We start from the raw sequence: 12,189 nt of genomic DNA on the forward strand, positions 1-12,189 counted from the left end.
TGTGTTTTACTTGCATCTAGTACAGATCTGGGCATTTTATAGCCACCAGGCCACATCTGGTCCTTTGGCTGTTCCTGTCCGGCTTTCAGGAGATTGATTGGATATTAGAAATCAAATGTAAATAAATGGGTGGGAGAAGAAACCAAGTTCAGCCCGGCTCTGCGCAGTTGCTGTTTGGTCCTTCAGTCAGCTGGTGGCTGTGGGAGGGCATGGAGAGAAAGACCTTATTTGCATCCATGTAGTATTCACCTCTTGCCTGGAGCAGCCTGAGGAGGCAGTGGAGGCGGTCATTGCATGGGGGGACCTGGGCTCAACCACCCACTGTTGTCTCGGTCAACACGTGACCTTGCAGGAGAGAGGGCAGAGCACAGCCAGGAACTATTGGTTAGTCCTCCAATAGTTCCTATTATGGCCCTTGAAAAATTACCCCTGATCTGGTATAAGGGTGATAGATAAATATTAGATAACATACAAGTTAATCATCTTTTTAGAGAAGAAATGGTTAATGAGTCGGTTGCCCACATCTGAATTTTGCCCTGGTGGTATTTTTATCTTGCACAGTAGGGAAGTGAGATGAAGTTACAAAGTCCTATAAATCTTCCTGTACTGCCATAAAACAGTCCAGTCAAGTTCTGCAAGTACCTGAAAATTATGAGGCCTGTATAGAGAAGAGGGAAGAAGAGCATGCACAGGATGACCTGACATATCCCATTATCGACACTCAGCTTTCCCCACCAAACTCTGGTTAAGAAGGCCTGAAAAGAGAAGTGACATTTTGAAAGTTAGATATCCTGGATATGGGAATCAGTTTGCAGAGAAGAATGAGACTGAACTCACCAAGGGACTTAGGATAAAAAGATGTGGCTAAGTAATGGATAGCTAATTATGCAATACACATTGGCAGTGTTTTAACAGGACAGAGGAGATCACCACGTGTGTAACCAAGCATGATACAAAATGCTGAGCTGAGCTATAAGCAAGGAATCTCGCCAAACCACAACAGAACTACAAATACATAATCCAGGCATGATGGGTCACTATGTGACAGCTTGACTCTATATTTCTGACTAGAAATATAGGCTTCCAAAATAGCATTGTTTTCTCTTGTCCCCCCGGAATTTTTTTCTTGGATGTTTTTTTTTAAAGTGCTACTACTTAGAAATGTGATTAATTGTGTCAAAAATGTAACCTAAGTCTGTTTAGTGTGAAATTAGTCATGCTATCATCTGGTTTAGAAATACCGCTTATGAAACAGTGATGCCATTACATAATATTCCCCTATCCCCACTTCAACTGCACCTGCCTGCTCAACAATACTATATCATCATTTGTTCTCCAATGCCATTTCACTGGTATAGAGTTTACGTACTGAAGTGCAAACCAGGGAACATCCTGTGCCATGAAGCTACAGAAGCAAATAACATAGGCACTTACAGAGTCATGGAAAGAAAGCACTGGAATTCTATTTAACATATTCATGTTTCTGTATCCTTGGAGTTTTTTTTAGCCACAGTAGGATGTGTGTGAGTGTGTCTGTATTAATACATAGACACTGCTGTCTAGGAGAGGTGGATCCTCCAGCACAGTGTTTCTCAACCTGGAAGATAGATGGACTTCAACTTCCAGAATTCTCCAGCCAGCTTGCTGTGAATTTTGGAAGTTAAAGTTCACGTCCATTGTCCAGGATGAGAAATACTGCAGGAGTAACAGAGGAAGGTGATCAAATTGAAAAGGAAATAGTAGGTGATGTTTGTTCAGCAATGCAATCATTCCTTAGTAGAAGTTATATATGCAGAGGCTACATATTGAGCAACTGGCAATAAATAAGGCTGGCAAGAGCTACTTAGATCCATGTTTTTTTAAAAAATTATTCAGTAGGAATCTGACTTATCCTTTTAAAATCCATTATTCTGCACTCTGGTATAATAGAGAAAAAGTTTTGACCTTCTGGGTAATCTATTTTCAAAAGAGTACAGTCATATCCTCTCACAGTCTTCCAAAGCATAAATATTCCCACTTTTTTTCCACCTTTTTTCATATTACGTAGCTTGTAGTTCTCTGACGATCCCTGCTTTTTTTTTTTTCCAAAGCTACTTCAATTCATCTGAATTCTTCTCAATGTGTGGTACCCAGTATTTAATATAACAGTTGAGACAGGATCTGATCCACATTAAATACAGTGGCTTCTTTCCCTTGATTGGGAATCAAAACAAAAGTATTGTATTCTTTGTTGCCTGAAGGGATCATGAGAAAGTAAGTCACACCTGAACACCCCCGTGAGAAACAAACTTCATATTTTTGCCTTCCAGGGCTAACTGGAGGCATGTGGTCTTTCCCCAGGCATCAGAGATCCGGATCAGGAGATGCTGGGCTCGCTCTTCATCCTTCCGATAACATTCTGTAAAAACACCTAGAAAAACAAGCAAGATGAGAAATAGTTATAACTCCTATCACATTCCTGCCCCAATTGTTTCTATGGATTGCAGAGACATTTTATCTTCAAAAGCCTATCGGGCTAACTTATATTGAAAGAGAGCAAAGTTCCCTGGGCACACATAACTGATTTTTTATAGATAAGGCTAAGAGAAGTGGAAAGGTATCGGTTATATTTCGTGGGGATTCCCATCATGAAAGATAACATCCATAATTCATATGTCAGTAACATTTGTTTTTTTCACCACAAGCATCATTATTAAAGCCAGTACTGTATTAAAAAAATTAACTTCAAGATAGGTCTTATTAGCCCCCATCTGATAACCCAGACAATATTACTGTAGTCCTTGGTGCTCTCTGAGCTTGGCTGTTTTCTTGCAGGTCTTTCATTACCCAGCTAGGTAACATCATCAGTAAGGAGTGGGGTTTGCTCTCAGTTTATATTCTGAATGCTTGCCCTGTCAGTGTTGGGAGTGGTCTTGGTGGTTTCATCCTTGATTAGGCTGTTATATACTGATTGATTGTTTATCTTAGTTAATAGTTCCTTGATTGGGTATTGTTTACTGCTTGAAGTTTCAGCAAGCAAAACAGGGAAACTCTATGATATTACTTCAGTACTGACATACTCTATGGCAATTGTCCTATCTGGAATCAAAGCAGAGGTGGTATTCAGCAAGTTCTGACCAGTTCTGGAGAACTGGTAGCAGAAATTTTGAGTAGTTCAGAGAACCGGCAAATACCACGTCCTGACTGGCCCCACCCCCATCTATTCGCTGCCTCCCAAGTCCCAGCTGATTGGCTGGGTCTTCTTTTGTTGCCCTGCACAGGGGAACGGAGCTGGAAAGCAGGTTAGTGGGGTGGGGAGGGAATGGGATTTTTCAGTATCCTTCCCTGCCACACCCACCAAGGCACGCCATGCCCACCAAGGCACGCCCACAGAACTGGTAGTAAAAAAAATTTGAATCCCACCACTGAATCAAAGCAACGGCTGTTCACATGAATGGAGCTTGTTACAGTTTCTTTGCTTGAAGCTGAAATAATTGTGTATGAATAGCTGTCCCAAGTATAACTGTAAGAAATTGAATAAAGCCTGGTTGAACGATGTGATAACAATACCTCGACAAAACCAGCCTAGACTCACCTACAGCTCGATGCTCATACTTCTCTGCCAGGGTTAGCATTTCCTCACTACTGTCAGTGTCATTTTCCTCCTTAGATAGTTCCTTCAGCATATTGCTGCAGGCTAATGCTGCTGCAATGCAATCTCGACTCTGAAGCAATGGGACAAGTTAGCACAAAAACAATATTTCTGGCTCCAAGTAGAATTGTGTTAAATTTGAGAGTCTGTTTGAGAAGGAAGAATGCACATTCCCAGATTGCAGGGATTCTTGCTATTCTCAATTCTTTATATCCTGGCTATGGCCCGTTTCCCCTGAAATGGTAATTCTGTGTCTGAACTATACCTCTTCCAATTGCAAGTTACATTTATGTACTAATGAATCTCTGTTAATCACAGATATGGAAAAAGAACTTTCAATGGAAACATTTACAAAGCTACATTTACCAGACCTAATCTGCATTTTCAACTTTATCACAAAAGCAAAGGGGTTGGATTCAGCCCTGTGTAGAGATGGTTTGAAAGTATAAAAATTTACCTGAGTCCAAATTATATCAGCCAACTCTTTGCGGTTTTGAACAATTGCCCATATAAGTAAATCCCGCACAGGATCCATGCTGAATGGTGCCTGAGCAGCGGAACGCTTATAGAATGCTTGAACATGTACTCCTTGCACCTATGGGAAATGAAATATCATCTTTAAGGAAATAGCACTTCCTTGTACTTACAGGAAGAAAATAGCATCCTCAGAAAGACAATCAATGTCAGGGAACGGAGTAAAAGGCCTACATGAAAAAAGCACCCCTAATAAGAAAAGGACAGGACTGAGGCAGCAGCCTAGGAAAAAAGAAATGAGTTCCAAAACAGCATGGCTGACTTAGCACAATAGGAATGTCCTCATAAATCTTTTTGCTCTGTCCCCTCTTGCAAAAAACCGTTAACTATACTCTAATATTCCCTAATCACACTATTTCACACTATGATATTCCACTGCCCTTTCGGTTATCTTCCAAATCTGTTGGATTTGAATTTCCATAACAGAATAACCAGTGGTGGGATTCAATTTTTTTTTACTACCGGTTCTGTGGGCGTGGCTTGGTGAGTGTGGCAGGGAAAGGATACTGTAAAATCTCCAGTCAGAGGTCGGTATTTGCTGGTTCTCCTAACAACTCCAAATTTCCGCTACTGGTTCTCCAGAACTGGTCAGAACCTGCTGAATACCACCTCTGAGAATAACCATGATATCCCAAACAACCTATTAGGGAAAAGTTAGTGTCCATGTTTGTATCTTTCATCCATCAGATATTTCTCAGCAGATAGAGAAATAAATTATTTGTCTCCAAAAAATAGTCCTCAAACTGATCTCTCACATTTTAAAAAAAAAATCACTATTTGCCTTGTGCTACAAAATGCGACGAAAAATGTAAATCTATTCCTCACTATACCTAAGGCTTCCAAGGCTGTTTTGCAGAGACCAAAAGTTGTAATAAAGGGATTTTAGCACAAGACCTTTTATGCTTTCAGTCTTGGAATAAATTGGGGAGTAGATGGGATACGCTACAGAGAATGGAAGTAAATATAGCAAATGAAACCTAGATAGGCCAAATGAATATAGCAAGTGTTGCAGAACACACCAGCAGTTAGACTACTCAATTCCATTCCCCTTTCCTTCACTTTTTCATTTTCTCTCTCACATGTTCCCATTCTGTGGTAATTTAGTAGAAATACAGACACACCTCACTTTTGGTTAGGGATTTCCCATTATTTTTATACTGTTTTTCTATTTCTTTTTGCTGATTATTTCTGCATTTTTTTATCCTGTCTTTCTTTCCTTTGCTTCTTTCATTTTCCATTGGTTTGTGTTAGTTTTTATGTTCTTTATAAAACTTTTAATAAAATATATTAAGAAAATGGAAGCAGAGTGATAGAAGAACAAACTGCTCTACAGTTCTGTATTGAAATCGAAAAGTTGTGGATGGTTTAAGGAATTGCTAGTATAAAAATGCACAGTACCTTGTTCTGGGGCACAGGAATAGGGAGATGATGTTTCTCAGTGTTCTTCAGCTTTGGATACAGCTGTTGTGTGAAATCTCCCAGCAGTTCTCTCAGCACTTGGGATACATGATGCAGCTGGATCCTTGGCATTTTGGAGATGGCGGCACGCTCCTTCTCTTCCAGCAACACTTTCTGCAGCTTCCCATGGAAGACACTGGAGGTTGCCATGTTTTCATAGAGGTAGAGTAAAGTATCCCAGGTAACAAATTCCTTCAACTGTATGCCTTGCTCCAAAAACAGCTTCACAAACTCTGGTTTGTTTGCTATGAGGGCAGCTGCCATCATTGGATGTAGATCAAAAGGCTGTTAAGCCAGGAAAACAACCAGAATGAGACAATATCAACACAAGTAAAATTGTTCTCCCCATGATAGGGAGAAAAGGGAAAGGAATAAAAATAGAAGTGCAAAGGTAAGGAGGATGCATGCATGAGTCAGGTCAGCATCTGATAATGGCAAGATACTGCATTCCCTGCAGCAGAGAAAGCAAAAAGAAAAAAAGATAAGAGGAGGGAATTGGCTACCCAATATCCAGGTATTCTCATTACCATTTAGCCCACATTCACTTTTCGTCAACATGCATTCATATCCAAGGTGTACAGCAAAAATACTCTCTTAAAAGTCTTTTGTTTGATGTACAAACATAAAGGACAGGACAACATCTAAGGACAATGTCTATAGCATCAGGAACTGCGTCCTATTCCAAGAAATAACTACTAATTATAGACAATTATACAGTGTATAAATATTACACTAACTGTGCAATATTTATACACTGTATAATTGTCTATAATTAGTAGCTATTTCTTGAAATAGGATGCAATTACTGATTATGTTAGTACTAAGACTGGAAAATAAATGTTCAGTGAATAACTTGGTAAATTGGTGATATAAGGGAATTGTATCTGTATGTATGATGCTAAACCAAGGCTGATTTTCCTGTAGCTTGTTTAAAAAATCGTAATCAGAGTCTTGCCAACAAGCCAACTGACTTTAGGTTGCTATCTCAATTTCTGGTTTGTTTCATCCTGAAAGTATCTAGAAGAGAGGAAAAAAAGAATAAACCAGAATTGTGGGTTCAGATAGATTAACAAACCATGATATTATAAATCAGAATTCATTGACAGAAGCAAGCCATAATTTCAAACTAGGCTTCCTTCTTGCAATGGATTCCCCTCTCACCAAACAAATTATAACTTAGTATTATATATAAATTTGGCCATCAGGACGATATAATGCAGTTTGTGTTCTGAGAGGCAAAGATACACAGAGTGATTGCAGCGCAAGAAAGGTCTCAACTGACAAGCTTGCTGTCAAACCAAGCTTGGCCTTCTAATCTCATCTTGTAATTACACAGGTAACAGAGGACATGCTCACTATCAGCATGTCATCTGACGTCTCCCCACCTTCCATTCATGATCTTCGGTGAAAATCTCACTCCTGGCAATATCCACTCTGTTCCATGCCACTGCAAGCTTCAGCTGGTAATCCCAGTTTTCATGGCCAAAGTGATCATGGCACCGGGAGGCTACAACAGAAGAAAAATCAAGAAAAGTTTTGGGCTGCAGCACAGTGTTATTTATTGGCTTATTGCCAGGCTCCAAAAACCAAGGCATGTTTTGATTCTTCCAAGGAGATTTTTTTTGTTCCACTCCTATAGTCATATACTTACCAAAGTAATCCATGTAAAGCAGGGGCATCAAACTCAAGGCCTGGGGGCCCTGGGGTGCTTAGATCTGGTCCGCGGAGCTGCCCTGGAAACAGCAAAAGACTGGTCCACAGTGCCTTTGCCTGTGAAAACAGAGCTCGGGAAGACTGCACACAATCCTCCCAAGCTCCGTTTTCGTTGGCAGAGGGTTGCAGGAGGCTGAGTGCTCAGGCCACCACAGGTGCCCCTGACACAAGTGATGTCAAGCTGGCCATGCCCACCCTGGCCCCTCGAGGTCAAACATAATCCTGATGCAGCCTTCAATGAAATCAAGTTTGACACTCCTGATGTAAAGCATATGTTCTGGGAACTTTTAGGGAGGAGCTAACTTTACTTGTTTCTCTTACACAAACTATCTGAGCTGAGTTCTCTCTTGCTCCTCTCGAATGCACTCCCTCACTCCTTGGAATGCAGATTACATTCCATCACTTCTATTTACATAATTCCAGAATCCAGCAGGAAACTTTAGGAAAATAGAAATATTTGTCTTGCAATGCAGATGTGCTCCAGGATCAGGATTCTCCTCCAGGCAATGGTTCTGGGAATTTATTTCATATGTACAGTACCTAAAAGTGCTTTCCAAAAGTTTATTCCAGGCAGAGAAAGATTTTCTACCATAAATGTTTATCTAATGCTGCTATTAAGAAAGTATATGTTCATGCTAATGTATTTTTAATTATACATTTTGTACAATCAAATAAATGAGGATTTCACTATTTTATTCTGAAAAAGTTGCTAATAAAATCTCTATTACCCATGAGAATAATGATTAGGGTTAGGCAACCTGGCATGTTCTAATAATTAAGTTCCCAGATAATAGTCCAAACAACATATTTGGAGAATCCCAGACTGCCAATTACAATTAATAATCTACCAAACAAATAAAGCATTTAGGCATTTCTGCTAAATCATCTTTTAGTTTTCTAGGTTTTATTCACCCACTGGTTGCAATGTCACCATCAGAGTGTGATATTGGGCAACAGTTTTACCACTGCTTATTGTAATAGGCATGATTTTGGGCCACTCACACAAAAATAAATAAATAGCTATAATGTTCTGTTTTGTCCTGCTTTCATAAAATTGAAGAAGAGTATTTAGGCCATAAAGTCCAACTCTCTGTTCAAAATGAGCCCAGGTTATATATCCTATTTTAGTAATTGCTGTTCTCACCTTTGAGCATTGCTTGCAAAATGGCCACATCAATATCTTGCTGTCCATCCTTGCCTTCCCTGAAGATGGTCAGGAGCTGCTTGTTTCGTACAATATCTTGGATCTGAAAAGAAAAAGATAATATACAATTCTAATGAACTGATCTTTCACAATTTTATTTAATGTAAGAATTAATTTTCAACTTTTTCACTTTTATACTCTCAATCACTCCTGTTTTTCTTTTTAAACCCTGAAACTGATTCTCTGTTTTTCCTAACACATAATGAAAAATACAGTCCCTTCGGACTGAGGATATATGAATATTTTCATACATTGTTCTTTCAAGTATTGAAACACTTCATATACATAAAAGTGACAAAAGTCACAATTGCTCTTTATAGGAGGCCAGTGTATCTTGAGCATACAAGGCTGGCAGTTATCTAAAGGTAGCAATAAGTGTGTAGAGGAGGTAAGAGCTGAATTTATGCCATTTATGTCAATATGCCATGCTGGTTACATTTATCTATTCGGTGCCAACTGAAGACATTTGCTGCCAACTTGAGCTGTGCCAACTCAAGATATTTGAATCAGACCACAGATCTGGCTTCTGCCTCCAACAAAAGGAAGCCCATATTCCTGCAATAGTAATTGCTGAAGTCTGCTCTGTCTGGAAACAATGGAAGAGGTTGAAGCAAAGCAGAGACTAACTCAGAAGGGGAAAGAACTATCCATTCACTCTCTCTTTTCACTCTCTTCCTTTTTTCCAACACTCACTTTTCCATCTTTCTTTCTCCTAATACAACAGGCTGCACTGGTACAACAGGCTACTCTTATCTAAGACCTACGTCAATGCAGGTTCAATTCCTGCTTTCTTCTATCCTACTTCCACATTGCTTCCACCACCTGAAAGGGCTCTTTTACAAAATACACCCACTAGGATCAGTGCTATTTTACATCTGATCAAGTACAGGCTTCTAATACAGTAAGGTTTCCCTTAGGAATTATAGAAAGGTAACAGCCATCTTGAAAGGGTCCATAAAGGGGGATGTGAACCAGTGGTGTGATTCAATTTTTTTTACTACCAGTTCTGTGGGCCTGGCTTGGTGGGCATGGCAGGGGAAGGATACTGTAAAATCTCCAATCAGAGGTGGTATTTGCCGGTTCTCCGAACTACTAAAAATTTCCGCTACCGGTTCTCCAGAACTGGTCAGAACCTGCTAAATACCACCTCTGATGTGAACTATATATTCCCAATTTATATACTGTATATCATGCAAATGTCAACAAGTAGTTCACAACCTATGGTACAATATCAACAAAATTTGAATAATGGTCAAACTTACCTTTTTAGTCCATTCCACAATCTTGTTCTCTGTAAACAATTCATAGCTGTCCTTGAAAAATATACTCAATTTTTTCTGAATTAGGCAAATGTTTATTTTATGGCTGGGGAGATTAGACACTTGAGCAATGACATCGGCTACTCGACCAGAGCCTTCCACAATCACACATGGCGTGCCATTATTGATTGCATTATAAATTGTCTACAGACAAAATAATTGGAATAAGTCAGCATTTGAGGTCATGTAATTTCATAGGGCCAATGAATTAAGTGACAATACCAATGTCATATACCCTTCTGGATGACCTACAGTTTTTGCTGTTTTCATCATCTGCAATTTGAATTGATAAAAAAGAAATTTCTCCCAACCTATGTAGATTTCAGTGAAAGGTAAAAATATCTTTATAAAGCTGCAGCCACCAGCAAGCACGCACGCTCTGGATTTATCAGGAATAAATTTTCAAGGTTAAATTAATTAATCATTTTATTTGGGTAACATTTTGACTACAGTTAAGCATCAATGATGGAATGCTTGGTAATATTTATCAATTTTAGCAAAATATTGGGCAAAATACTCTATGTTATTATTAATAGCAAGTTAGTTCAACATGGACTAGAAGGCATTATAATGATGTAGCTACTGTACGTTCAGTAACTGGGTCAAAACACTTATTTTAAGAATTATAATTAATTAGTTAATGATTTCTCATCTAACTGGAAGGAGGTAATGAGTGCAGCATTATAATCTATTCTTGAACATTTTTAATTATTTGTATAAAGATTTGCAGATGAGTCAAACTGGGTAGAGCACCTAGAAAACAAATAATGTTCGAAATGATTGTCTTGACTGTAATTCAGCAATGGGCTGAAAATAGCAGGATAAAATTTAACAAAACGAGTGCAAAGTTTTTCTACTAACTAATCAAAAAAATCAAATGCACAAATATATGTATAGATAATAACACTTGTGAAAGAGATCTGGCAATAGTGTGGGGAAACTCAACTTTAAACTACTTCAGCCAACATACAGTTTTCAAATTACAGGAAATAATAGTGCTACTTTATTCCCTAACCTAGTAGTTGGTTAGATCCCATCTCTAGTTCTGTATCCACCTGGGCACCAACTGTGAGTCATAATTCTAAGGAATTGGAATAAGAAAGGGCAATGAGAATGATCAGAAAGCTAACAAGTAATTCCTATGAGGAGAGACTGGAGGAATGGGGCATGTTTAGCTTTGAAGAGAAGATAGAGTTGAAACCATACTCTTTGAATCCATTAAAGAATATTACACAAAAGACATTAAATTATAGGAAAGCACATTTTAATGTAATGTAATGTTAATATTTTTTCCTCTAACAAAGTGGAACTAATATTAAAAAGAAATAGTGGGCTCTCTTTGTTGGATATATTTATATGGAGGCAAGGCAAAGACAACTGCCTGAAATATTTTAATTTGGATTTATATTGAGTTTGGAGTCATGGGGTTCAGTGTCTAAATGCCCCTCCTCCTGATTCTATCATCACCAATATTAGCATGACTGGCTTGTCACTGTCCCTTGTCTACAATGGTTCCTCTTGTCCTTTTAGCTCATTGAGAACTCAACAGGATCTTAACTTGCTTTCATTTCTCTTGAGCAACTACCACTGTTTAAAACCTTATACAACAACAAACTCCTAACTATCCTTCTCTTAGAATCTCCTCTCTGTGTTATACTTTCTTAGGAATTAGCAAGAACTCCATACAGCCATATTGCCTTCATAACCACCCAGTTACCCTGACAGCCTACAGAGTACTTACATCAAGAGTCCCAGGGCCACCCTCCAGTACTACACAGACAATAGGTATTTTAATGGCAACTCCTGTGGGGGAAAAAAGGTTCAATTGTTCATGTATTTAGGGGTCCTCCTTTCCTGGTATTCGTTTCAACTGGATATTGTGATGCACATAGATATTGATCCAGATTGGCAGTTATAAAACTAATTAGTGTTAAGATTCTAAAAAAATAGATTAAAAAACAATAACATATTAGTTACTTATAGCAATAGAATAAAAATAAACCCAGTCTCAGAGTTGTAGGTCTTTAGTCTGTTTCTAATAGTCAGTCCCTTTTTTTTTTAAGAAAAAGATAGCATAAATATTAAGTTGATGAACAATAAAAACAGAAACACAACTTATTTTATAAAATTGACAAATTATCTATTATTATTGACCCTTATCATTTTAGCATTTAAGTTTCCATAGCTACAAACTTCCTAATAATTTGGCATCAGAATTAGTGAGTCTTCTCCAGATTGTGAAACTGAATGGAAGAAATTACATATGAAAAAGAGACAGAGTATGAACATACCATAACCTACATCTCCAATAGCAGTACAGGTAGTTCTTG

General features: G+C 38.4%; 1 protein-coding gene across 2 annotated transcripts in view; it reads right to left on the reverse strand.

The window, feature by feature from the left end:
• TRPM2 (transient receptor potential cation channel subfamily M member 2) overlaps positions 1-12,189 on the reverse strand; it is a 44,663-nt gene that overhangs the window by 21,163 nt on the left and 11,311 nt on the right. For both annotated transcript variants that reach the window (XM_026667740.2, XM_087964892.1), the window contains 9 exons: positions 11,601-11,662; positions 9,803-10,003; positions 8,481-8,583; positions 7,009-7,130; positions 5,564-5,908; positions 4,089-4,226; positions 3,575-3,704; positions 2,265-2,410; positions 643-755 (listed from right to left, as the gene is read on the reverse strand). In XM_026667740.2, the coding sequence (XP_026523525.2) occupies positions 643-755; positions 2,265-2,410; positions 3,575-3,704; positions 4,089-4,226; positions 5,564-5,908; positions 7,009-7,130; positions 8,481-8,583; positions 9,803-10,003; positions 11,601-11,662 (1,360 nt within the window). The remainder of the gene's footprint in view (positions 1-642; positions 756-2,264; positions 2,411-3,574; positions 3,705-4,088; positions 4,227-5,563; positions 5,909-7,008; positions 7,131-8,480; positions 8,584-9,802; positions 10,004-11,600; positions 11,663-12,189) is intronic.

Source organism: Notechis scutatus, chromosome 4 (genome assembly GCF_049901735.1).
Source record: "Notechis scutatus isolate UNSWTSFEM ecotype Mainland chromosome 4, rNotScu1.2, whole genome shotgun sequence".
NCBI lineage: Eukaryota > Metazoa > Chordata > Lepidosauria > Squamata > Elapidae > Notechis > Notechis scutatus.